At 36.6% G+C, this 27,744-nt stretch overlaps 1 protein-coding gene across 4 annotated transcripts; it reads right to left on the bottom strand.

The window, feature by feature from the left end:
- Window positions 1–18,787: 18,787 nt before the first annotated feature.
- On the bottom strand, window positions 18,788–26,000 carry LOC141282418 (uncharacterized). 4 transcript variants are annotated; one of them, XM_073815293.1, is made up of 10 exons: window positions 25,885–26,000; window positions 25,636–25,756; window positions 24,859–24,954; window positions 24,552–24,726; window positions 23,240–23,829; window positions 22,869–23,048; window positions 22,341–22,481; window positions 22,017–22,071; window positions 21,721–21,874; window positions 18,788–19,621 (listed from the first exon to the last, which is right to left on the bottom strand). In XM_073815293.1, the coding sequence occupies exons 2-10, from the start codon at window positions 25,660–25,662 to the stop codon at window positions 19,474–19,476; spliced, it is 1,566 nt and encodes a 521-aa protein (XP_073671394.1). In that variant the 5' UTR covers window positions 25,663–25,756; window positions 25,885–26,000; the 3' UTR covers window positions 18,788–19,473. The 4 variants fall into 4 exon arrangements, with proteins under 4 accessions (XP_073671394.1, XP_073671395.1, XP_073671396.1 ...); XM_073815294.1 differs by having other exon boundaries at window positions 18,789–19,621; window positions 24,552–24,722; window positions 25,636–25,932; XM_073815296.1 differs by lacking the exon at window positions 18,788–19,621 and having other exon boundaries at window positions 21,738–21,876; window positions 22,021–22,071.
- Window positions 26,001–27,744: the final 1,744 nt, after the last annotated feature.

The raw sequence follows: 27,744 nt of genomic DNA, 5'->3' as shown, positions 1-27,744 counted from the left end.
TATCTGGACCTTGCTCACCAGCCAGACTTACCATCCTTTACATATAAATATGTGTCATTTTTCCTCTGGCTACCTGCAACTTCTTAATACAATCAAGAAATTGTATAATTAATCAATGATTTACCCTAAAGGCAGGCTCTTTAAAAACATTGATGGGCACGTTTTATGATGTAATATCAATAAAGTGTCATACAAGGTCAGTTTGCCATAAGAATTTTTAACAGGCTTGTGTTGGAGAGAGAGATAATGTATTAAAACTGACAGGTTTCATATTTTATAACATCCATCTGCGGGAAAATATAGTCCAGTCATGAACCAACATGCTAAATTATTGACACATAAACTGTAACCATAACGATATAACATCCTTGTGCTATATGTCAAATCCTTCAAACTCAGTGATGTTGGCCAAGGTTCTTATCAAATCTCTTTATCTGATTTTTTATGTATGCGTATAATACAACCCAGGAAAAATGTTATTGCTCACAGGTTACTCAAAAGACTGGATGGAGTTCATAGCTATGTTTCTTTATAAATAAAGTCTTAAATGATATGAAAGTAGGGGAATAAATGTCTTCAGGACACTTAAAATATATGAAACAAGTCAAGTGGAGTTATTATTTAAAGATTTCGGGCCATTTTGAATCTTGAAGCTGGTCACCATCCACTCCCATAGTAACCAGAAAACCCAAAGCAACACTAAAAAAACTGTGTTTGGGTTCTGAAGAAGATAGAAGGCCTTTGGGGTTTCAAATAACATCAGGGTGAAAAAATGACTAAATTGTATTGTTAAATTTCAATTTAAATCCCTCTGATGTCTAGATGTAATTGAATTATTAAATAGATCTCACCTGTGATTTTTTTTCACCTGTGAGCAGCATTTATACAGATGTCACTTCACACAGACTGCCGTTTTGGTGTTGTCATGGGAAACAGGTGTGACACCCACACAGCAACCGTGCATACCGACGTGACACATCTGTTTAGGGTCACAGTTCTGTCAAAATAGTCACCATATGGAAGATTCCTCACACACACGTCATATTTTATTACTTGCTGTCTGTCAGAGGTGTTGATGGAGACGTGCTATTCCTTAGGGTACAACACAGATGGGCTGATCAATTTTACACGCTTTCATCGACACCGTTTACACACTGGTGGGTTAGTGAGTTACTGTACCTGTTAGTTCTGGTTTTCTCCGTTTCATTTCCTTGGCAGGGAAATCGAAATGTCCTGAGTAAATAAAGCATCTTAATTTCCATGTCTTTTTTTCTGTAAACAAAAGTGATTGATTAAATGCTAATGCCACAAATTAAACCCACTGCTTGTTATGTGTAATATTTAATGCTGTGTGTCAGCAGAATCAATTCAATGGCTGTCATCTCACACGGACTATTGGAATGAACTTCATCGAGTTATTTAATGCCCTCATTTCTTGAAACTGATTTACTTTGTGGAAATCAAATGTTACTGCATGTTTCCTAATATATATGACAATTTCTGTAGCAGGCCTTTCTGTCATCTGAAATTGAGACCTCATTACTTAAGCAACGGATTTTGCCGGCTTATAATATTGCTTGCTAGACACCTAGTTAGTGTCAGACACATTGGTGTCTTTTCCTGTTTCGCGAAAAGCACTGCTGTGTGAACGTGATAAAAATAAAGCCGTAAAGTTTCACAGCGGCGCGCAAGGCAATAATGTACAGTACAGTATGTACATGAAACACCTATTAAAAATATATATGTTGGAAATTTGCTTGTGATTAATCTTGAAATTAATAACAGTGTCCCTCAAAACTTCATTTTAATGAGGTATTTACAAATAGTAAGTCTAACCAGTTAAGTAAACTAGTTTCAAATAGACTTGAAAGTCCCTTTATGGAAGTCGTGACACTAGACAGCCATAATTTCAATGCCTTTGGAGTTCGGGCAGTTCTTTCATTCATGCAAGACTAAAGCCATATCTACTTGAATGGGAAAAGACAGAAATATCTAAAATCATGTGCTAATATCACACTTAAATATTTCTGATCAACAATTAAACCTGAAATAATTTTTTTGTGGTTGTTTCAGCTCAGCAACAGTTCCCACCCACAAATTTCTATATGGAAGTGTGCAAAAAATACATTAATTTCCTTCACAACTACCTTAAATATACAGTATATATAAACTTAAATAGGATTCCTCAGTTATTTTTAATTTAAAAATTAAAATAAAAACTAAAGTATACTTGTTGTATTAGCGGTGGACTTCATGAATGCACGCTTCATACAACTGGAAGGCGGGACTTCCATCACCAGAGTGCTCATAAAGGGGTGATTCTCACGAAATCCAGATTTAGAAGGTGTCCAGCATGAGAGTTTTTAAAAAGCCCTTGAAGCCATTTTTTTGCACATATAAGATTAAATCTGAACTTTCTATAACCATTATTTTTAGAGGATTTAAAAAATATTTCCTATAGAATTATTTACTTTTTTTAGATTATCATTATCAAAAATTAGCATTAGCGCAACATGATATTACATTAAATATATGCATTTACAAACTCATTTTTCGGTAATGAGAACTAAAAAGTTGTCTAGGTACTATGACAAGCTAAATTTCAACTTTTATATGGAGAGAAAAAATAAGAACTGCTTACCTGGTAGCCATCTTGAGTGTCACAATCAATTATGTCCCTTCCAACAATTTTTTTGTGTGGAAAATGTTAGTTCCTTGAGGGCTTAAACAATGATTTTTTTTGATGCGGAGGATGAGAAAATTGGTCTTGGACACATTTATATTCCTTATTATTGTCTCTACATTTACCAATGATCACCAAATACAACATGTTTCTTTAATGTAAATGTTTATAGTATAACATGCACTGAAGCTTTTTATTTTTTAGATTTTATAATTATAAATATTTCCATGTCAGAGAACCCAAATCCAGTCATGGACACGTTGCGGAATTGAAAATGTTGCCCCTAAATGTGGAAAAAACAACTAAATTGGTTTGTATGATGTCATTTGAAATCATGTGCAAAATAGTACATGAAGAGATGTTTGTAACTGTATGCTTCTTATTTTGATAGCATTTACTTTTATTACCAAAATGTTTCATAACACCTCATAAGTCTAATTTCGTGAGAATCACCCAAAGAGGGCACACAATGTCCCAAATGGTGCACTTCATGTGGACTTTCAGTCTTGTGGCCTTAACTTGCGGGTGCTCACTTAGTCTCCGAATCCGTGGGTTGTCCCATCTGTCGTCTTTACGCTTGAACTGTGCTCATCAGCGGCCCCTTTGCACACTTGATGAACTGCAGCAGGCTTCACACACTTTACCAACCCAGAAGTTCTTGCGAAAGAGCAATCAGACCAATCAGACGTTGAAAGGGAGGAGTTTACACTGATGAGCAACTTCTTTTCATATTATTAGCGTGACGCCCGAGTCTGTCCCAAAATACGACGCCAGTGTCCCCTCATGGGCTCCCATCAAGGGTCCCTAAGGTCTACATGATCTCATTAAATTGTGGACTCTGGGGAAGTCCATAAGTCCGGAGTGTGCCATTTGGGACAGGGCCATAGAGGGTTGCATTGTCCCCTATTCATAGTAAAATCAGTGCTCAAACTTCTTATATCTTTAGATTCTCTAGAAATTGTTTACATTTATATCATTCCCCCAATTTAACAAAGCTTACAAGTTCAAGTTTAAAGGCGGGGTGCATGATTTTTGAAAAACTCTTTGGAAAAGGGAGTGGGGCCGAATACCAAAGCACATTTGTAGCCAATCAGCAGTAAGGGGCGTGTCTACTAAGCAACATCGTTGCCTGGGTTGCGTTTGTGTGGGGCGGGATCAAAAGAAGGTCCAGATGCTATTGGGGTAGGCGTGTTTGTTTAGGTGATTTCAAATGTCAACACTGGCTTTCAGAGATCATGTACCCCGCCTTTAATTCAAACAGTTTGATTGTTTACATTAAAGGATTTATACATTATGGTATATAGTGTGGTGGACCTTCCTACTTAGTGCTTCTAAATTTGTGGCGTGTTTTGGTTTTAGTCGATAAACTCCATAAAATTACCCATTTGTGACATGGTGCCATTTCGGCTGGAACTGATGGTCCCCTGTATCATTACAGTGAACTCTATTAACCCGCCTCGCATTACACGGGCTCACGCAAGATTGAGATCAAATGCCTCATATGTTCCACGCTGATCTGAGTGCAGTCATAAGTGCTTGTTACTTCCAATTGTACATGTTTATCTAAATTTTGCGTGTAGCTATGATCTTGGTCAATTGAACACGCTTGCATTTGGTCTGGTTCGAATCATTTGAAGGCAACTTTAAATGCCATTACTGTATTAAACATAAATTCAATCTCCGACGTACAGTAGAAGAAAAAATAATGTGTTGCTTTAAAAATGTTTATCAAAAGATGAGAAACAGCAGTTTGCAGCTGTCAAATCCTTGGGAAAAGTCATATAGATATTATCATTAAACAGATGTTTGTGTGTGCTTATGTGTGTGTTTGACATTAAAATAAGCGAATAATTAGTACTAGTAGTAATTAAATGGTAATTGTGCATTGTAGCAGCTGTCTGTCCGTCTCTTTTCTCCTTTGTGTCCTTGTCTGAAAACAGACAAAGATGTTTTCAGCAGGTGACAATCGAAAAAACTCTCTTTTGTTTTTAACTGCTTTTGTTCTTTTCGTTTATCCTCAGACATTTATTCATATATTTAGACCAAACTCAAGTCTCAATGACTTTGTCTCAAAACATAGTGAGCTACATTTCTAGGGCACATTTTTCACAGTTTTTATCCTTCAGCTTGCTTCATAGAAACTTTCAAGTCAAACATTTAAGCATAGATTTTTGTAAAGATTGTTTTTTGGAACAATGTGTTTTGTGAAAACCGAAAAAACATTTTTCTAAGAAGAGAACAACTAAATCTTTGGTGTGACCTAGTAAACCTAATGAACCATGGTACACATCAAACTCATTCACAGCCCAGACTGTGGTCTTCAGCCACTCGCAGAAACCTCAAAGTCCCCCTTACTAAATTAAAAAATTGTGGGTTTTGTCCTCCTCTTCAGGTACACTAGGTAATTATCTGGATGAACTCACACCGCCCGTCACTCCCCAATGCCCACTCCACACAGATTCCTCTAGGAGACATGAGATTTCTACATGAAACCTCAAGTAATCTATCTTTGATCTTGCTGAAAGGTCTCACCGCGCTAGGCTGGCAGAAAAACTTGACCTGGTACTTCAGGAGCAATACCACCCCTGACCTCCCGCCTCGCTAGACATGCACCCACTGATGTTACCTTTCAGAAAAGTCTAAGTACTTTCACCCACCTTTCCCAGTTTTGTACGAATGTTTAAATAAGTTTGGTAAATAATAGCCTTCTTAATTTAGTCTACAGCAAGTCTAGCGAGTAGGCATGTATGGTTTTCGCTTAGGTTATATATTGTTTAGAATTTTTAGTGATATGACCTATTTAATTTTATTTTTCTCTGTCACATCAATGTTGACAGTAAAATACATTTTTAAAAACATCTGCCCTGAGAACCTGGCAAGATGTCTTTGCATCCCGGTGTCGGCACAAGTGCAGAGCATTTTTCATGATATTCACAAAAGTTTAATGTCTTCCAGAAAATGTTCTTATTTAAATATATAAATATACAATATATCAAATGAAAGATCAGACCCCCGCTTTCAAAAAAAACCCTCTCAAATATGGGTAGGTTTTTTTAAAAACAACACATTTTTGAGAAAAAGTTGAGATAATTCAATTTTTATGAGGGTCAGAGATCAGATTCAGAGCGATACTTAAAACATACACGGACATGCAGCTGCTTGCCTTAGGGTGATACTTCCAGGTTTTATACGTTGCGGAATAGCGGTATTGCGGAAAGCAGAAAATACTTGTCATTGGCAGGGAAGCGTTTTCTCTTAATTGATGAGATAATTTGTCATTGGCGGTGAAAGAGTTAAAAGAGAGTGAGCATATCATGGTCTGTTTTTCACGGAGAGATGCTTTCGAGAAGAGATCTTTTGTTTTAAAGATGTCTGTTAAAGAGTTAAAAGTTTAAAAGGTGATTTCATTACACATAAGCCAATGGTTCCCCTTTAAGGGAACTTGCGCTGCATCGCCGAAGTGGCGCTTTAGGAGAACCTCTGTGTGACAAGTCCCCAAAGCGTCACTTTGGCGATGCAGCGTCTCGGTCCCTTCTCAGGGAACCATGGTTACATGTTTTGATATTTTATTTATTTTGCTAGACTGCTAGACGAATAAAGGTAAACTGATAAAATTTTTGAATACCCTACATTTTATATTTGTTATACCCAATCTCTCTCTCTCTCTCTCTCTCTCTCTCTCTCTCTCTCTCTCTCTCTCTCTCTCTCTCTCTCTCTCTCTCTCTTAGTTAGAGAAATATAAATTTAACAGGATCTGTCAGGTTGAAAAAAGTGAACACACATATGCGCTAAATTAGAGAAAGGGTGAGTTGGTGCAGTATCATTGGTCTTAAAGGGGTCATATTATATTTTTTAAAATATGTAAAATAAGTCTATTGTGTCTTTAGAGTGCGTATGTGAAGTTTTAACTCAAAATACTTCAGAGATAAATAATTATAGCATGTTAAAATTGCCACTTTGTAGGCATAAGCAAAAGCATGCCATTTTGGGGTGTCATTTAAAATGCAAATGAGCTGATGAAATGCAAACACTGATCACAATGGTGGTGATTTGTTGTAATTAAAACTCAATTGTGCTGTCAATAATGTGTTTCTTTCTCTCTGCACTAAATTACAGTGCCTGGTTGGATAATGCAGATTAAGGGGAGGGATTATTGTTATTCGCCTCGCTACATACCTTAACAAAACAGGCAAAATCTGAACGACTCATTTTTTTCACATGCTTGCAGAAAATGGCTTACCCAAACAAAGTTACTGGGCTGAATTATTATTTTTTTTTTCTAGGTTGATAGAAGCACTGGGGACCCAATTATAGTACTTGGAAAAAGTCTGATTTCCACGCTATGACCCCTTTAAAAAGTGTGTGGGTCAAATATTATGGTTTTGACGTACATGGCACTGTCTATATTTTTTATATATTTTATTCATGTCATGAACAAAAAGATGATGCCATAGTTTATGACGCAGTGGTTTAGAATTAAAGTCAAAGGGATAAAGCATTTCGACTTTTAAAGGGATAGTTCAACTAAAAAAAAATTGTAACATCAATGACTCAACTTAAAAAAAGTGTAAAAGTGAATGGGGACCATAGCTGTCAGTTCTCCCTAACATCTCCACACAAGTAAGCTGAATTAGATTGAATAATATTGCATTTTATTTACTAATTGTGATATGATTTATTTAATTACCCAGTTTTTAAAGTACCTGCACACACACATATTCTCCAGCTCTCATTTGTCATCTGTTTAAGTGATTTACTTTAACCTGCTGCATACTTAATGGAACTTTAATGGCAATACCGCTTTGCTTTTAAAAGGTATTTTAATTGCCATAGTGGTCATTTCAGGTTACAGTTAATACTGCGGTAGATGCTATATGCTTTATCAATTACGGTGTTATTTTTAAGTACTGTATACTGCAGATGTCTGTTGAACTTTTCACTTTCAAAACATGTTTTTTTTTTTTACATGTTTCAGGCATAATTTGTTTACTGTTCTCTTAATGTTGACCAACGCTCACTAATTAATCTTGCTAAAGAAGGTGGGAGCTTTATTGTTGCCTTATAGCAGATAATTAGGAGTGCTATTATTGTAAAGCTTAACTTATAGCCGAAGTCTTTCTGACCTGCTTTTTTATACTAAAGATTCCTTTAAGATTAGGTTAAAAAAAAAAACTAAAGTGAAGTGATGCTACTTGGTTGAATACGATATATAATGCAATGATATCCATAACTTCAATCAATTGTTCCATCATTTAACAGATTGCTCACTATACATTTACATTTTTTTTTAGGTACAATTTTGAAAATGTACCGCCTCAGTGACAATTTCGTACCTTCTTGTAGCCTTTTTTTCTGAGAGTGTAGGCCTACCATATACATGGAAATACCATAGTACACAATTATGGCATTACAACATCTTATGTATCGATTAACATCTTATTTTTTTGTTAGGGTAGTTTTCAGCGGCAGTCACTGTGCAAATCATCAAATATACAAGCTTGCTAAACAGATAGCATCTTGCATTACAATCCGATACCCACCAAAACAATATTATACTCAATCAGTACTCGTCTGTGTAATGCAATACACTCAACTGTTATTTCTAATGTGTTATCTAATACAGTCCTATTTTTTCAGGTGTAATTTGCAAATGAAGTTTTCGTTTGTGTTAAAAGTGGCCCAAACCTGTCACATGCCCAAATCCATTAACAGATCATTTCTCATGGAAATTGGAGTCAACGCATTTCAAGTTTGAGATTAAATAGGAACGGTTGAAGTACAAACTTAATACATTTCAGCCGGAGACTGAATCAGAGAGTAAAGAAAGCCAATTGCCTAAGTGCACTACCCTTACAAAAATAAACCCTTGCTGATTAAAGTCTGTCAGTAATGAGATATAATGTCTGTTGCCCTGGGATTGGCCTTTCATAAAACACCAAAGAATTGGCTTTTACATTGACAGTTGAATGTGCAAACACATTCCCTAATGTACGAATAAGGAAGAGCCATTGAAACTTACACTTTCTTTAATGTCTAAATTGCATGTGATGGATTTTCACAAGAGAAAAATAAATGTATGATAAACTGTTAAGTGCGTACGAAATATTCCCAGCCGATCTATAACTCATAGCTCATAAAACGTACAATGGCAGATGCTATGCTGAATAAAAAAGCCATTGCAATTCATCAAGGGGATTGATTCATTGAGTCAGCATTTCTCAGGAGCTCTACTTGAATTATATGAATTATATAATAATTGTTTGATATTAACATCTATCATGATCGGTGTGACACGACAGTAGATTAATCTTTAAGAGATCAGCTAAAGATATCCAAAGCTTTGATTTTACTAATTACCAACACGCTAAGTTTGCTAAAACTTTTCTGCAAAAGTGCACTTTTGGCCACCATAGAGTATCATCTTTGTGTAATGGAAATTGGATCCAGTTTTTTCAATCATTGCTACTTTGCCCCCTAAAAATCCATACCGTACATACAATAAAGTCTAGACTGCAAGAATTTCTACAAGGATTAAACCTTCTGGGATCTACATTACCTCCCCAAGTCTAGCATCACCCTTCCACTATAAACAGCGTAACTCATATCAGATTCAACTGGGGTCCCAGTTTCCATCACTTACTATCTATCCGTCCTCCTCAAACTGATGCTGAAGCTCAGGAGACACCCTCAAATGTAGCCTTTGTATCACTCCCAAAACATCATCCACTATGCTGTATGATCTCTTTCTTTGTGCCAAGCCCAGAGCTTCCTGCACACAAGAGATATACACACAACACATGGCTCTACTTTTCGTTTCAATTTATGTCTTATCTGTTTTAAAAGTCATTTTAGTAACAGATTGCTTAAAATGTTAACTTCTAATAAGGCAACACTTTGGATAAGTGAATTATTCACCAGAAAGAGTATAGCTTTAAATGAAATCAAGCTGCTGGGTATCACAGACTGTTTACATTGTTGCATTGGGCGTTTTGTTTTTCTGGTATTTTTTTCACGCTGCCAAAAGACGATCTCAAATTATTGGAGATTTACAATGTTTTTTCGGTTTCTAATTTGGGTGTGTACTACGATACCAAATCCAATGCTATGTCATATTAATCTTTGTCTTGTTGACTAAAACATAGCATTGTTTTGAAATATGTCTGCAGCTCTTAGCAACTTTTTTGGTGGGCTTGAAAATATTTTGACCCAGCGGGGTTAATTGTAACGCTGTGTTACAACTAACCCCTCAGCACTTACCATATGAAAATCGCTAATGTTAACGTAATTCTTGCTGTTGTTTTATATAGGCAACACATGAATGATTTTGGCTGCCAACAAAATAAATGTGCCTGTCTTATCAAAAATCGTGTGTCAAATGAATTTTTGTTCATATCTTTAATATTAATTGAATAAGGTCACATCAAATATAGAAATCATAATGAAATGAATAGCTAAAATCAGACTTTGATGCTCATTATCTCAGAATTTGATTTTGAAACTGTAGTATGGTTATTACAGACTGGGTCACATATAAAAAATGTTTTGTCATAACTGTGTTGCTTTTTCTCACATATTTAGACATTTGAATCAATTTACAATTGAACTACTAGAAAAGGGCTGGATGAATGAATACAGTGTGGATAACTGTCTATTATAGACAGATATATAAACAATATCCACTTCAAGTATATAGACAAAGTAGTATTGAAATATTTGCCTGTAAACTTAATTTTTAGCAAGTGTTAAAACTAACCCCTTGCCTGTTACAATTAACCCCACCTATGGGGTAAGTTGTAACGTTTGCACATCTGTCACGTTTGGTATAATGGTAAGTACTAGAAACAAACTTCAAATTTTCATTTGTAGCAGAGATGTGTGTGTTGCTTGTGTAAAAATATAATTAATCAAACTCAAATATTTTTTGAATGATTGAGCCAAAACCAAAAAGCGTTAGGTTGTGCCCCGCTCTCCCCTATTGACTGAGTCAGATCAATGTCAAAGGTTGAAATTTGCGAAATTTATTTTCAGTTTAATATAACCAAACATCGGTTATATTAGGGATGCCAATTTAAAGGGACAACCCACTCTTTTAAAAATATGCAAATTTTCCAGCTCCCCTAGAGTTAAACATTTGATTTTTACCATTTTGGAATCTATTCAGCTGATCTCCGGGTCTGGCACTACCACTTTTAGCATAGCTTAGCATAATCCATTGAATCTCATTAGACCATTAGCATCACACTTAAAAATAACCAAAGAGTTTTGATATTTTTCCTATTTAAAACTTGACTCTTCTGTAGTTACTTTGTGTAAGACCGACAGAAAATTCAAAGTTGCTATACATATAGGAACTATACTCTTATTCTGGCGTAATAATCAAGGACTTTGGTGCCGAAACATTGCTGCAGAAGGCGCAGTGATATTATGCAGTGCCCGGAAATAGTATCCTGGTCCAACCAGACTCTCATACATTCATTTCATTTGAGAGTCTGGCCACGCTCCATTGCAAAGCGTTACTTCCGTTAAGGAGGGTCCTCTGTTGAAGTTTAAAACTATTGGATCTGCCCAGAGTCACTCAGGATCTGCCAAAGCCAATCGCTAACGTGTGGTCGTGACGTATATCATGCACCGAAACTGTCCGGAAACAACAAGTCAGAATAATCAGACAAACAAAACTTAGCAAACATTGTTCTTTCTCCGGCTTTAACTTCTGTATATTCCGCAGTTTTGCTACAACGGAATACAACCGAATAGCTTTTCTCACGTCTTTCTCCGCTGCCATTACTGAACTACAACTCAAACTGACGCACAACCTCAATGTCATCGTTCTTAGCCACCCCCATCTGTTCGCTGATTGGTCCTGCAGATTTTTGCAGGACCAATTTTTAGCATTTATTGAAATATTAAAGGCGACAGAGAATGAAAAACCATTTTTACCTTGTCTTTGTTGAATAATGGTAGTCTACCCACATTCACGAACATACAAAAAGTGCTAGACATCTCAGTCTCATAGAAATTCCTCTTTTAGAAATGTCAGCCAGAAATGGCCCAATCTGAAAAACTGATGCTTATGACATCACAGGCATCTAACCGCCCCTCTACTTTAAAATAATTGGCTACATTTTTTGAGTGGCAGCAAAGTCAGCCAATCAGTAATGAGATTGCAAGTTAAGCCAGTAGGGGGAGCCAAATAGGTGCAAAACCACTTGTTTAAAATCCCCCACCCTAATAGACCAATTTCGTGTTTGCAAACAGAGATGACGTTTTTTGTGGGCGGTGCCAAACTGGTTGCAGAAAGTGACTGCTCCGCAGTAGGGTTGTGAAGTGTTTTAGCATTAAACCGTGATTTTTATGGATCCGGTGTTCTGTCGAAGTCTGATTCCTTTATGTTTCCCTTTAGTGCAATGTTTCTTATAGCGTTTTAATCACATTACGTTTATTTTTTTAGATAGATAAAAAGTTTAAATGGCTTGGCTACTGATATGCATGTATGTAATGTATATGTATTGTTCTTTTTTGCTAAATCAATTATTTTTACAGTCTGAATCGCTAAAGTACATGTAAAAGCAATACTATCATGTATTATATATAATAGCGTTTATTAAATTATTCATAATTTTCCTGTTTTTTATTATTTCTTCCTTAATAAATTATAAGTGTAACATGATAAAAACGCTATAAGAAACACATGGAGGGAACAGACTTCGACAGAACATCGGACATCTTCTCTACTTATTTTCTATTCTAATTATTAAAAGATTTCCAGATGATTTCCTTGCTCCATTCTGTCCGTTTAAGGGCTTATTGTAATCATAAACACCTACGTTTATCTTCAAATGATGTCTTTGACGATGGTATTCTATAAAAATGAAAGCCATCTTTTTTGGCATTCTTATTCTGACACTTAACAGCACAACAGGACATTTTCTAGTGAGTTATCTTGCTCTTTTCACTCGTGTCTAATTCATTTCCACTGTTTTTCTGCAACCTGTGACATCTACTCTAAATTGGTCTATAGAGCTATTTGACAGAGGTTTTTAGGAAGCTTCTACAGACCCAAACAAAGAAAGTTTTGTCTACATTTCACATCACAGAACAAGGATAAATACTCCGTTCAATCATTCTATGTCACCTTTAAGCAATATGTCCTTTTATTTTAAATGCAGCTTTACAGCCTTGGTTTTTAGACTAGTTCATCAATCATCATTTACTTACACATAACCTAACTATTTAGTGGATCCCTATGTGGACATTTCTTCCATTACAAGGCTTCATACGTTGTTAAATGATGTTAAGAAAGAGACACTAATTGCAGCTATACAAGGAAACAGAGCAGAGCACTCAGGCTTTTCTGGTTAAACTTTATTTGCGTTGAGTGGATTTGGGTCAAAGCAATATTTCTCAAGACTGAGAAGGATGTCAAAACGGCTTTGATGTTTTTCTAAAGCAAGGCTTCGCTATGAATGCCACTGTGTGGCATAAGTGCCCGAGTGTCCATGTGGGCTGGTGGATAATCACAAAAAAGGTGACTTTTTTGAAAATCTTAATGTCTTGTTATTACACTTTACATGACAGTGTTTTGCAAACATGCCTTTTCAAGAGGCTGCTCGTTGTGAATTGTACCATTGAAATGTCTTTAAAGTAGCTTTTGGCTAAAGCACCCAACATACACCTTTGTAAGCAACGTTTTTCTATACAGTTCAATGCTGAAAGTCTAAAAGGAGTTTTTTTATGCTGAATGGTTATTCATATCTTTTGTATATCACCTCAAGAGCTATCAAAGTCCTCCATATTTTATTTAAAATGAATATGTTTTTTTAGTTAGTGTAAACAGTTAGATATAAAGGAACGTTAAAGTCGATCAAAATGTGGTGACCTGGAACTACACCAGGGTAAGTATCGAGTCTTATTAGTTACTGAAGATGAATTAGTGTTGTAGTCAAGACCACCTAAACAGAGACCAAGACAAGACCAATGCAGGGTGAAGAGTCGAGACCATAACCCTAACCCTTAACTATTTGTTGCTGTAAACCACACAAAAGGTTACAAAGCAAAACTCTCAAATGTAAGTAACAGTGTTGTAGTCGAGACCAAGTCAAGACCAAGCCCAGAAGCTGGATGTTGGACTCGACTAACACTGCTATTAACATCTTGTTTATTGAATGTTTTATAATACCAGTATAACATTTGAAACCCATGCAACAAAACTGAACATGAGATGATTGGTTGGTTGGTTTTTGCACAGCTATATGTACAGCTAACAAGCCAAAGAACCCAGAAATAAGTTTTTATAAGCTGTCGACCTCAAAAAACGAGCGTTTAAAGACACAAAAGTGGAAAACAGGCAACTTTTCATAGTACTCATATTAGTAGAACTGCGTCCACTAGGGGGAAATGTAGTCGGCGATTCACTTTTTTCTCCTTAAAGGTTGGGTTTTACTTCTCGACAGCTTATAAAAACTTATTTCTGGGTTCTTTGGCTTGTTAGCTGTACATATTGTCACACAGCAGCTTTTAGGCATTATTCGGTTTTTGTTATAAGCCAGAAATGACCAGGAGGCAGCCTCTCGCAATACAAAGTCAATGGAGGCGGTTGGATTGTTTTCCCCCGGTGGGCGTGGTTTTCAAATTTGCATAACTGCGCTCTGTCTCTATGGGCGGTTCAGCGCAAAAAAGGAGGCGTGTTGCGGCGCAAACCATCCCTGATGCTATTTTGCAGTTTCAAAAACAATTGCGCCACTGACCAAAAAAAAAACTAGTCTAAAGTCAGTGGCGCGTTGCGTGTGGTTCATTATGCTATTTTAAGGGCGCATGCTTGACCATAATGTATAGCGTGCACAACGCGCACACACTTTGCTTATCTAATCTTCACAGATGCAACAGTTATTTTTGGAAATCATAAATTGTTACAATAAAAAATATTAACACATGAGATAAGGGGAATCATAGTGGTGAGCATTGTGGTGATAGTTTTTATTTATTGTGTGGCTGCGTTAAAAAATGATCATGCAAATAACGATTAAAATATTTTCATAAGAAACCTTAATGTATATGAACTTGATTTGTAAGTGCACTTTGGGGTTGGACCTTGCTTGCGTTTCAAAGCTCCCAAACCCTTTCAGTGGTGAGGGTGGACGCAGCGATGTCCTTTGCTGGCGTCAGGTCCTAAGGCAGATACACCTCCCGTTACACGGCGTTCCCGATTTATGCTGGCAAGCTTGGGATTCCCCCGTCTCCTGACATCATTGTAGTGCTTGGCGCAACGATGGGGATGCCAGCTGATGAGACAATTGTGGCTATTTCCTCCCACGCCTGTTTAACCGACGCTGATTTGGGCGGTTTCTTCCATCCCCATACAAAACAACTTCTCTGTCTTTGACTGCTCTTACAAAAACGTGGGTCTCCTCGGCTGTGAACCGCTCCTGGCGTGCGCCTGGTAAATCCGTCATAATAATAGCAACCCGCCATGGAACTTGCCCCCTTGCGTTTAAAGGGAATGTTGGATAGCGTTCTGATTGGTTTATTTGACGTTACGCCCAAACCACACCTATGAATAATGAACCTACTTCAGACCAACCCCTTATTGATTTGCACCTGGCGCAAGAGTTATTTCTCCCGCCGGGAAAATAGCAACAGCGCCCAAGATCCGCCCACAAAGTCACTTGCGCATTGCGCTTCGCACTTGCATTTCAGATCGTTAAAATAGGGCCCAAGTTCTTTATTTCTGAGAAAGAGACAAGAATAAGACCTTCAAATCCTAATGTTGTTCAAAACCTGTATGAGTTTCTTCATTCTGCTGAACACCCACACACACACAAAAATATTTTGACTTCTATAGTATTTGTTTTTACTACTATGGTACCATCAAATGTGTCGCTAGCATCATTTATCAAAATATATTCTTCTGTTAGGAATAAAGAAACTAGGTTTAAAACAACATTATGGTGAGTAGATGATGAGAGAATCTTCATTTTTGGATGAACTATCCCTTATTTCTGCAAGAGATGTCGGAGATAACTTTTTGTCATTTATCTTGTTAGAAAGAAAAGAACATTATTCAAAAGATAACAGCTGGTTTAAAGCGCCGCGGTGCCAGTGAGACTGACTAATGATGCCTGTCATTTACAATATATAACATAAAACTGTACTTTACCACTTGTTAGGATCAATTAGTGCAAGTCAGTGATCAAGAACTTGCCTTCTGGGAAATTCATCCTTCAAGATTCTCTTCGTTATCTTTGTTAGCTGGGATGCACTGTGAAAAACGTTCATTCACCCATATACTTTAATGACCAGAAGGTCTTTCCATAGGATTGACATTCTGTCACGACGGAGGCTGATGTGACGTCTGACTGGTGGAGGGGAAACAACTGATCTCAGCTTTCTGGTGTCTCATTAGACCAAATATGATTTGACGGGTCTTGTCAAGGCTTGAACCTGCAACACAAATAACATGAGTTTGTGATAATAAGTCATTTGACACACACAATATATATATCTCAGCAATTCAGCATTTTGGGTTGATATATATATATATATATATATATATATATATATATATATATATATATATATATATATATATATATATATATATATATATATATATATCTCAACCCAATATATATATATATATATATATATATATATATATATATCAATCCAAAATGCTGAATTGCTGAGATATAAATATTGTTTGGGATACCTTAACCCAATAACTGGGTTTGTTCCTTTTTGGCCCAACATTATTTGGAGTCTGCTAAATGAGTACATGTGAATGTAAATCTCCCTGAATCTCCTCTCTCACACAAACATTTTGACATTTTTACTTTCATTATTAAAACATCATTTATTTTATTACAGGCATTTGAATCATAGGGATAATTAAAATGTCTTCACAATATAGCTACAATTTCATCCCCGCAATGAAGCTGAAACACAAACACAGACATAATCTCATCTCAAGAGGGGTTTTGAAAATCCACTGACGTGTGCTGAAACATAAAGCCAGGGTGTTGTTAGCATATAAACATACACACATCTGCTTCTTTCTCAAGAGCCGAGGATTTGTGTGTACGCTTGTGCGTGACTGTGTGTGTGTTCGTTTGGGAATCGCCAGAAGGATGCCTGCCTGTCTTTCGTAAAAATGTCAGTCTCCCGTATCTTAATGAGATGGGTTGAAATGTCGACCGAAACCGCAGAGAAATAAACACATGCATGGGAGTCTGCTCAGGATATAGACATAAAATAGAAAGATTTACATGGTGGGAACGGTTAAAGAGTAAAAGGTCTGCTGGGTAGTCTGCTGACACCTGACATTAATGTACCTTCTAAAGAAAAGGGTTATTAAAGTCCCCCTGTGGTTGATAAAATATAAAGTTTTTGTAATTTATATGTATATAAGGAGTTTTTAAAGACAAACCATGTGCAAATTCATCATTCAACACAATTAATCACGATTAATGGCCTACAAATTAAAATTTGTGTTTGCATAATATATGTGTACTGTGTGTAATTATTATTAATATATAAAAACACACACGCACATGTATAAATGTAAGAAAATTTTAAAAAATGTATACATTTTATTAATTTATATATAATATAAAATATGTATATTAGGGCTGTCAAATGCATGATTTTATGAGTTAACTCGCGATTAATCGCAAATTAATCTCACATTTTTATCTGTTCTAAATTTACCTAAATTTAACACTTTTTTAATGAGCGTTTTTAATGCTCTAATCAACATGGATTTTGACAAATATATATGCAAATATATATCTACAACAGCCTGTTTACATTTTCAACAGAAACATCAGCCATAGTTTTATATACAGTATGACTTTCCCTTTAGAGACCTTGTTCTATCTCCATTTCTGTTTGCTGCTGCATCATTTGTGACCTGTGCTGGCAAATTAAGTTGGGATGAGCAAATTTTAAAAATTACTTTATTTATATTTTAACATTCTCTATTAAAAAACTTCAAAACAATGCATGATTTGTTGGAATCTGACAAAACATGACAGAACTACACCTGTTTACGCAAAGCAAAAACAATATGGATATATGATAAATATATGTTTTTCTTTTATAGTTTAATTTTGACATTGAGACAGACCACTTTAAGATACTGTAGGCTAATGCAAGGGTTTAATATAATGATACACAACAGACTTTTCCACAGTTAACCAAACATTCACTTCAGATATAACAGATTATAGGTCATACCTGCGTGAATTCTTGTCAAAACAGATATTTTTAAAACTGTAATTTTGTGTATATGTCTATATCGGGGTCGCGCATTTGTGTGCATGCGCTTTAGACGTCAGCGTCAGGAAGATCGCTTTTGAGTCTTGTCACTCTTAACTCTTTCGCCGCCATTGACGAGATATCTCGTCAATCAAGAGATTTTCCTTCTTTCAATACCGCTATTATCCACCAGGTGGCGCCCTTCCGCAACTTTTTAAACCCGGAAGTATTGCCCTATGGCAATGCGGCTGCATGTCCGTGTCTGTTTTAAAGATCGCTCTGAATCTGATCTCTATGAAAAGTTCGTCACAAAAATTTAATTATCTCTGCTTTTTGCTCAAAATGTGGTGTTTTTGCAGAAACCTACCCACACTGTTAAAAAAAGTTCCGTTAAAAAACGGAAAAAGTGCTGGTAATTAATTACCAGCACTTTTTCCATTATTGTACGGGCACTTCCGTAAACCTTAAAACGGATATTTCTGTAGATTTACTGGTCTTTTTCTTTACCATTTACGGACATTTCCGTCAAACCTAAAATGGAAAATTCCGTATTTTCCGTACATTTTTCCGTTATTGTACGGACAATTACGTAAACCCTATAACAGATATTTCCGTAGATTTACCTGTCTTTTTCTTAACCATTTACTGACACTTCCATCAAACCTAAAATGGAATATTCCGTATTATTAAAGTACTCAATCCGTACCATTTACGGACACAAATCCTAAATTTTTTATTTCCGTACAGTTCTCTATACCGTTTATCATCAATAAAGCACAAATGTAGAATCACAACAATTCTTTATTTATTTTAACAGCTGCTGATGCTTTAAAGTGATTGCACTTTTTGTAGTGAATGAATTGCAATATTTACATTACAACCACTAAAACATTCAGAACATCACCTTCACATTCAGAGCAATTTTACATACATAAACCAGCTGTTCTCTTAAAGAACTACAGCCATGTCCTTTAACAGGGAGCTGCCAAATCTAGCAACTTTTTAGCACCCACAGGCTGACAGGCATTAATAACAAATGGATTTGTTAAAGACATTGACAAAATAACAATAAATAACAATAAAACTGCCAGCATTGATGTTGCTGTCTCACCTGTCAGTGCAAAATGAGGAGCCCCCTCCAGGAGGATGCAGAAACCTACACCTCCAACTCCACATATCACACCGACAGGCAGAGCTCTGCAACCAGTGTCTGACCTTTCTACAAAAAACAAGTAGAACATTAGAAGTATTACATTATATAAATTTTCTATAAAACATCAGTGCAGCAGCAATAACAATCATAACCTTATAAGGATGACTCTGTGCAACATGCCATAAAGAGATTTCTGTAAAACAGACAAAGGCAAAGCTCTACCTGGAATGACAAATATCGCCCACCTTCCCTCCCCCTTAACATGGGGGATTTGAAACTGCAGCATGTGTGTTGTGGGCATCTAGTTAAAACATCTGAATTCACATAATACTATAAAAATTGTACATACAGTCCAAAAAGGTATTTTCTGAGCTTTGAGAACAGCTCAAATGGCCCACTCAGAGTCCTTCTGCTGGCATTCAAATTCCTTCAGCTGAGAAACCAGCTTGCACACCTGTGGAAGTATGAAGTGCTGTTTCTTCCCTTTCTTCTCTGCCTTGGAGCCTCGCTCAGGATTGATCCCAAAGAAAACTCTGAGAAAAAATAATAAGAATAGTGAGATGCAGACAAAGTTTGCACGTGTTGTGTGGCTTGACAGGAGTGGAACAGTTCTATAAAATCATACATTTGTTTTCTTCAATATGCCCCTATGTGTGAACCTCTCTATCATTCTAGTTGACCATCTGTCTAGTACCCAATGTTATTGTGGTGCTGGTGCCAGTGGCTAAGCTTATCTCTTCCTTTGTCTTTTCAAGACACATGCATTCACACTGCGCATATAAAGAAATGTTTGCAAGGGCGAGAAGTCTGCTTATCACCAAGACATGACAGCATGCAACCTCAACATGTGTGCAGGGATATTGCAGGGATTAGAGACTATTAACAATTATAAAGTTTACTAATTATTTAGTTAATCGCAAATTCTTGTAATATGCTCACGACTTGCGAATGTAATGCTCAGTTAATGATCTGAAATGAACCTTGATGACGTATGCAGCCTGCAAATGCGACCTCCGGGGGATGCAGCTTTCTGTTTGACCCTTTTATAGCGCATGCATTATATTTGTCTTTTACTGCGTTTGCTTTTTTGTTTGGGTTTTCAATACTGTTCGTTTGGGAACTCGTGTGAAGTCTGAGACGCGTTATGTTTGTATGTTAATCAGTGTCAGATGAGAAGTCTCAGCAGTTTAAACCCTCACACAGAGTGTACATGATTTAATGTCGGCAGGCATTTGTTATAATACATACATAATGCTTTTTATTTGTAGGGCACAAATGTAATGTGTTTGTTAAAGGTGCAGTGTGTAAATTTTAGCGGCATCTAGTGGTGAGGTTGTGAATTGCAACCAACGGCTCAGTCCACTGCTCACCTCTTGATTTTGAAACACATAGAGAAGCTACAGTAGCCGCCACCGGACAAACATGTCATCGTTGGAGACAACTTAGTAAAAAAGTTTGTCCGTTAAGGGCTTCTATAGAAACATGGCTGCACAAAATGGTGGCTTCCATGTAAGGGGACCCTCTGTGTATGTAGATAAAACATCTAACTCTAAGGCAATAAACACATAACGGTTCATTATTAGATGTCTTTAAACACCCCTGATAATTTAGTTTTGTATATTATTTTGCATTTCTGTCAAGAGATCCTTCTAAAAATTACACACTGCACCTTTAATGTTGTTTAATGTAACTTGGTTTTAATACTTTATTTGAACCAATTATTATTGCATCTTCGTTATTATTTAATAATTTAATATTATTTAATAATTTTAAATGCTACTGCTCACTTGGGTCTATTTTTATTACCCCAAAATAACAAATCACTTCATTATCAGTTAGCAAAATAATTGTTAAGGCCAGTCCTTGATTAGTTAAAACATTTAAAAATAATGTGATTTCAGTTTCTTATTCATTTATTTTATCATTGAGGCTTTCTTAAAAAGTTTTAAAAATATCGTCTCGTTCTCGTGAACCCAATCTCGTGTTTCGTCTCGTCTCATGGATTAAGAGTCTCGTCACACCCCTAATCAAAGTATTAACATTTGGGCATGAATCCAGCATGTATTATTTTTTAAATGAATATGTTTAGACTTTACTTCTGGAGGGGGTCCCTGGAACAACATATTTTTAGGTTTGAGTCTGCAGCCAAATACATTTCAGTTTGTGTGTCTTTGACATGAAAAGGTTTGACCACCACTGACATAACCTGGTCTCAGGTGCTAATGGTTTTAAAGAGATAGCTCAAACGAATTTTGTCTCAAGAATCCATTCCAAGAAAAATATGTTTTTGCTCAATTTTCCAACTAGAATCATGTTATGTTTGTTTTGTTTTTGATTGACCTCGGACACCATGTAAAGCAAAAAGCATGTTACCTGCCATTTTAAAAAATATGAAACATTTATTCCAACAATAGTCTTCAACGGGAAGCTACAAAATCTACGAACAAATCCATATTCAGGGGGATCATAAGCAAATAACAGCTGATCTAAAAGCTCACAGCATGTGGCGACACATTTTGAGCCTGTACATCTCAGACAAAGGGGTTTGGTGTAGATTGACAAAAAGCAGGTCGGATGCAGAAAGGCATGGAAAGTCACATTTACAAAGTATTTCCAAACAATGAGTGCTTACCTTTGCATGAATTCGAGAGTAAAAGCCATCTCCGGTGGGTATTGGATGTTGCAGACATAAAACATGGAGAAGACGTAGCTCAAAGCCACAATGGGAGAGGTGATGTGGTCATTGACAAGTAACCCATCAAGAGCAATCTTGAATTGCTGGTCACCTTTAACACAAAATAACAATTCTGAGCACCATGTAAAAAAATCCTATATTTTAAGGCAAGGAAAACATTTCTTTGATAAATACGACAAAACAACAGCTTATAAAACAGCTCGCTGAGATACAAAAAATATTTAACTACAAACCTCTGACTAGGATGCATGGGGTCACTGGGAGTTCGACTTCAGGATCTGCAGAGATCTGTTTTGGTGACAGACATAACACATGAATTAATGTTTCTAGTGCACACAAACCTGCTGGCAAATTGACTATCTGCTAGTGTCTTCATAAGACAGAGGTAGCCATTAAGCACAGACATTAATGTAAATAGTTTATAGAGAGAGAGTTTATAGAGAATATTAGCAGCACAATTAGGGGAATCTATACTTCATATACTGTGATTGGTTACTTGGTTCACCACTGGATGCAAATAATTATCTTGCACATAGTTTAAAATTTACAACATCTACCTCTTTTTTGTCGAAGAGTTTGTAAGAGTCTTCCTTGAAGTATTTTGCAATGCCACAGATGAGCTGTATTGGACCTTCGCCCGTCTTCATCCCTTTTGAGTCAAGGAAGTCATTGATCCCCTTTTCTTTTTTGGAAAGTTCCTGTTCAAGGTTCAAGGTGTTAATTTTGTACAGGTACATAAGACTAACACTAATTTTTGTTTGGTCTCCAAATAAATGCAGCTATGGAGAGAAATTTGAACACAAAAAAACAAAATTCGAATTATTTCCTTTTTTATTTGCAACCTGTTCTGTTTTGATCTCAAATGTTCTGCTTTTTTGGTTGCCACTTCCTGATTTTTGGTCTCAAATCTATTCTATTTGATTGTTCATCCAATTTATTCTATTTGATTGATTGCCAGTTTATCTTTTTTTTGGTCTCAACTCTCTTTTTGGTTGCAAATCTTTTTTTTGATTGATTAATAAAGACAAAATTCTCTCCATATGGAGCAGCACAGCACAATCATAATAATAACAGTAACAACACACCTGTGCCAGCTTGTTTTGTACAGAGAAGCCAAGGAGTTTAGATGCATGATCAAACAGGTGAGGAACTTCAAACAGGAACGGCCACTCCTCCTTTACAACGCCAATAAAGGTATCAGCATCGTTGAGGATTTCACGCTGAATGGGATATGTTTCGGTCATCAATTTTCTAACAGATGACTCCTTAAGATATAAGGCAGTTAGTCAAACAGTCGAACAGTTATTCAAACTAACCAATTAAAATAATAAAACAGGATATAAATTTCAATAGACTATGGGCGTAGTGATGTCAGACGATCTACAATTTCACAATGTGTCCTACAATTTCACGTGTCCTTACAACACAAGAAAATAATGGATGATTGCAGACCCACCTGAAGATCCTGGGTTTGAAAGGCACGTTTCAAGTCATCTCGTTTAGACAGCAGGTCTTCTCTACACACAGTCCCCTCAATGATTGGATCCCACGCCACACATCCATACTGATCTGAATTCCTGGGCCTTTTCTTTGTTGAATTTTCACCCCCTGCTCGCCTCTTCAGTGAGCTTTGTGGCCTCTTCATATTTTCAATTCTGTGTTCCAGCTGACGAAATAGAGTTTCAGAACCATCTTTTGCAAAAGGTTTGTTTCCAAACGGCTCTGTCAGCTTGAAGGAGGCAGGATATTGTCCTACAATCATACTGGCGAGTTCCCTCAGCTTTTGTCTACCAGGTCTTCCTGGGTGTTTGTGGAGGTAATCTTCAGCGACGATCCGAACCATCTCTCGTCTGTCTTTCCCCATTATGTACTTCTTTTCACGCAAGTCATCCATGACTTTTGAGGGAAATTTGTGCCATGGAACAGAATATGTGTCTTGGGATGGGGAGTCGGCTGTCTCAGGTGGTGTTGAAGGCAGCTGAAACCTATGTGGCTCAGGTGTTGATGAGGGGCCAGGCCTGGTAAACTGCGGTGGAGCTTGTGAATCTATGGATGACATGACACACATCTCCATAAATTAAACACATCACGATTGTTACGAATCAATTAATACATTGGTCCTTAATGTCCAGTATGGGTCCACCAGGAATACAAATGGACCTAATTATGAAAACCAATTATAGGGTACCCAGGTGAAAAAGTAGTACACTTTCATAATATACTTAAAGTGCTTTATTTTCGCACACTAATTTTGTACTTAATAAACTAAAAGTTCATCTTTAGTGCTTCTTAAGATGTTCTTAAGATTATCTAAGTGTACTTCACTGTGCTATTTTGAGACACCATAAATTTGAACTAAAATGCACTTTTAACATACTATCTCTGTATTAAAAAATGTACTCATTTAACACTTGTATTAAACTTGAACCCAAATTTCAAACAAAGATGCGTTTAAGTTTGCTACAAGTGGTACCTAAATACATTTTTTAATACATTTTTAGCACATTTTAGTTCATATTTATGGTGTCTCAAAATAGCACAGTGAAGTACACTTGGATGTTCTTAAGATTATCTTAAGAAGTACTAAAGAAGAATTTTTAGTATATTAAGTACAAAATTAGTGCATGAAAATAAAGCCTTTTAAGTAGACTATGGAAGTGTACTTCTTTTTCACCATGTACAGCTGATGGCAACCTTTTTTTGCATTTTTTGAATAAACCTTTTTAGTCTCAGAAAACTTGCATTAAAACAGAGGGGCAAAAACTCACCTGATTCCAATGCTTTGACAGCTCTGACGAATCTTTTGCACTGAATAAATGGCAGAGTGTCTTTAATGTCCTCCGGGTCAACAAGGCTCAGGTCATCTACAGAGAGAACTCCTAATTCCTCCAGTTTAGCCATCAGTGTATCCATCTGATCACTACTAAGCGATGGCATTGCTTTCTTGTCAACATGTTTAAGAGATTAAATTTGCCAAGTGAAGGATGGACAGAATCAGAACAGAATCAGAACAGAATCAATATGAAAACAATAAATTCAGATCAGCACAGTGAAGCACATTCACTTTTCAGATACCTTCAAATGAGCAATCTGCTTTGGGCTGCATGGGCCACTCTCTTTGGGCAGCAATGTTTTCCTCACTGCTTGTTTCACTTTAGGGAATGGAAAGTCCTATAATACACAGGGGAAATCTGATTCTACTTAATCATCACCCCTTTTAATTATTGCCATTCTCAGTAGTATGGTAACGTAACACAGCGAGCTAAAACAATACACACACACGTGGCTAATTTACATACACACACACGTGGCTAATTTACATACACAAAACGTATGGGCTAACATTAGCTGGGCAAACGGGCCATCGTCCACCCACGCTTCAAAATAACGCAAAACGCACACATTCAAATGTTACAATGAAACACACACGGCTACCAACTGACTATCGAGACCAAATTTCATGTACGAGGAACAAAAAATTTGCTTTTGACCTACTTACGAAGCGCAGGCGGCGGGCTAATGCTAGCGGAGCTAGCAGCAAACGTCCACTCACGCTTCAAAATTACGCGAAACGCACATATTCAGATGTCGACATGAAATAAACACGGCTACCAACTGACTATCGAGACCAAATTTCATGTACGAGGAATAAAAAATTGGCTTTTGACGTACTTATGAAGCGCATGCGGCGGGCTAATGCTAGCGCAGCTAGCAGCAAACGTCCACTCACGCTTCAAAATACGCGAAACACACACATTCAGATGTCGACATGAAACACACACACGACTACCAACTGCCTATCGAGACCAACTTAATGTATGAGGGGGAACAAAAAATGGGCTTTTGACGTACCTGGTACATAGGAAGCGCAGCCGACATGCCAATGCTAACGCAGCTAGCAGCAAAGGTCCCGTGCTCAGCTGCGAGCCACTACCCTGGCCTGTATAGCGCCGGTTGGAATGCTGTTAGAAACCTTCGAGACAAAATTAACCAACTAATAATTTGATGAAATGAACAAAAACGTGATTATCATGTGTTAAACTTAATATATTTTGTTTGAGAGGTGGCACTCCATTCCTATTCTCATTACACACAACCAACCTGTTTACAACTTTCCACGTGACTCGCAGAACTTCAGGCTGGCACTGACCGCGCTGAGTGTAATGGCGTCGGAAAATTCTGGCTGGGGGAGAAAAATCTACCCATACTGCCTTGCGCAACAGCACACTTTCCGTATTTCGCAAAACGGAGCGAATCCGTAGCAAATTCACGGTAAAGGGACCCCTAAATTTACGGATTTTTTTAACAGTGCATATTCAAAAGCTGTTTACAAAAGAACCACTGAAGGTAGGATGAAACGTTTTTTTTTTTTTTGATAGCAGAGGGTCTGTTCTTTCATTCGGTATATTGTATGTTTATATATTTAAAGAAGAACATTTTCTGGAAGGCATTAAACTTTGGTGAAAATCATGAAAAATGCTGGCGCTGGCTGGCAACTTTTTTTAAAAACGCTGGCGGTGAAAGAGTTAATAACTCATTTAACATCAATCAGGTCCTGAACTTTATCTCTCTTAATAATTATTTTAACATCAAGCAAGTCCTGCAGTCTATTTTCTATTATTTTTGCATGCTTTAAAAACGAAACCAAAATACGAAATTAATGAAAATGCATCTTTGCTTTATGGATTTGGGACGGTACACCTCTCAGAAAACGTAAAAAAAAGTATCATTTTAGATGTTTTTTTAGAGCATTGGATTCACTTTGAATTATACACAGGACACACACATATATTATGCAAACACAAATTTTTATTTTGTATGTGATTAATCGTGATTAATTGTTTGACAGCTCTACACCATACTCAGAGGTGGAAAGTAACGAATTACATTTACTCACGTTACTGTAATTGAGTAGTTTTTTGTGTACTTTTACTTTTTTGAGTAGTTTTTAAAATCTGTACTTTTACTTTTACTTAATTATGTTTTGTTTAAAGTATTGTACTTCGCTACATTTTAAATCATATCGTTACTGAGTAAAAAAAATATTTAAAAAAAAGCAAGGTGAAAAGACGCGAAACTGATGATTGATGGGCGGGGACGCGCAAAAAAAACCATGGAGACGGACGAGACATGCGCGCGCTAATGCAGACCCGCCTCAGTTCAAATCTTCAGAAAGAAACCCATGGTCATATTTAAGGGACCACTTTCCATTGACGCGAAGCGAGTGTTTCATTCCTATGAAAGGTAGGATTCATGCTCTTGAGTACGAAATTGCAGAGCGTATTTTACCGCTCATTTTTACGACGCGTTTTTAATACCATGCGCATTATCTTCCGAGGTCTAGCAGCTTTGCGTCAAGTCAAACACAACTTCAGAACGTCCTCGAAAATGCGCAAATCATTAAACATTGCAGAGAGAGAGAGAGAGAGAGAGAGAGAGAAAGAGAAAGAGAAAGAGAGAGAAGAATAAAGGTCTGACATCAGGTACCCAGCTCAGGGAAGCTAGAAGACAATAAATGTGTCAAAAGTATACAGCCATGGCACTCATCTCATTAGATGCTCATTTAAACTATAGTTTAATAAAATAATGTATGTTACCAGCAATACATCAATTACAACCTTACCTTACTATAGTGATTGTATTTACTAGCTGCTGACCACCTTCAAAAGTGCATAACTCACATGTAAAAATCATTAAACAATTCCATAAATGTTTCTTAGTTTAAAAAAGCTTTTTATTTTATTAACTTTTTCTTATTGCACTTTAATTGTTAAGATGTTCCTACAATTAAAAACAACTAGTTTGAGATTTATATCCCCTTGTCGTTTTTGAACTATACTAGAATCCTCCACCTCTCCCCGCTGTAAAAAAAAAGTAACTTTTACTCTGAGTAAATTTAAAATGAATTACTTTTTACTTTTACTTGAGTAGATTTTTAGACCAATAACTTTACTTTTACTT

This window comes from Paramisgurnus dabryanus, chromosome 7 (assembly GCF_030506205.2).
Source record: "Paramisgurnus dabryanus chromosome 7, PD_genome_1.1, whole genome shotgun sequence".
Classification (NCBI taxonomy): Eukaryota; Metazoa; Chordata; class Actinopteri; order Cypriniformes; family Cobitidae; genus Paramisgurnus; species Paramisgurnus dabryanus.
The sequence above is the reverse complement of the archived record's forward strand: the minus strand, read 5'-3'. Positions and strand labels throughout refer to the sequence as shown.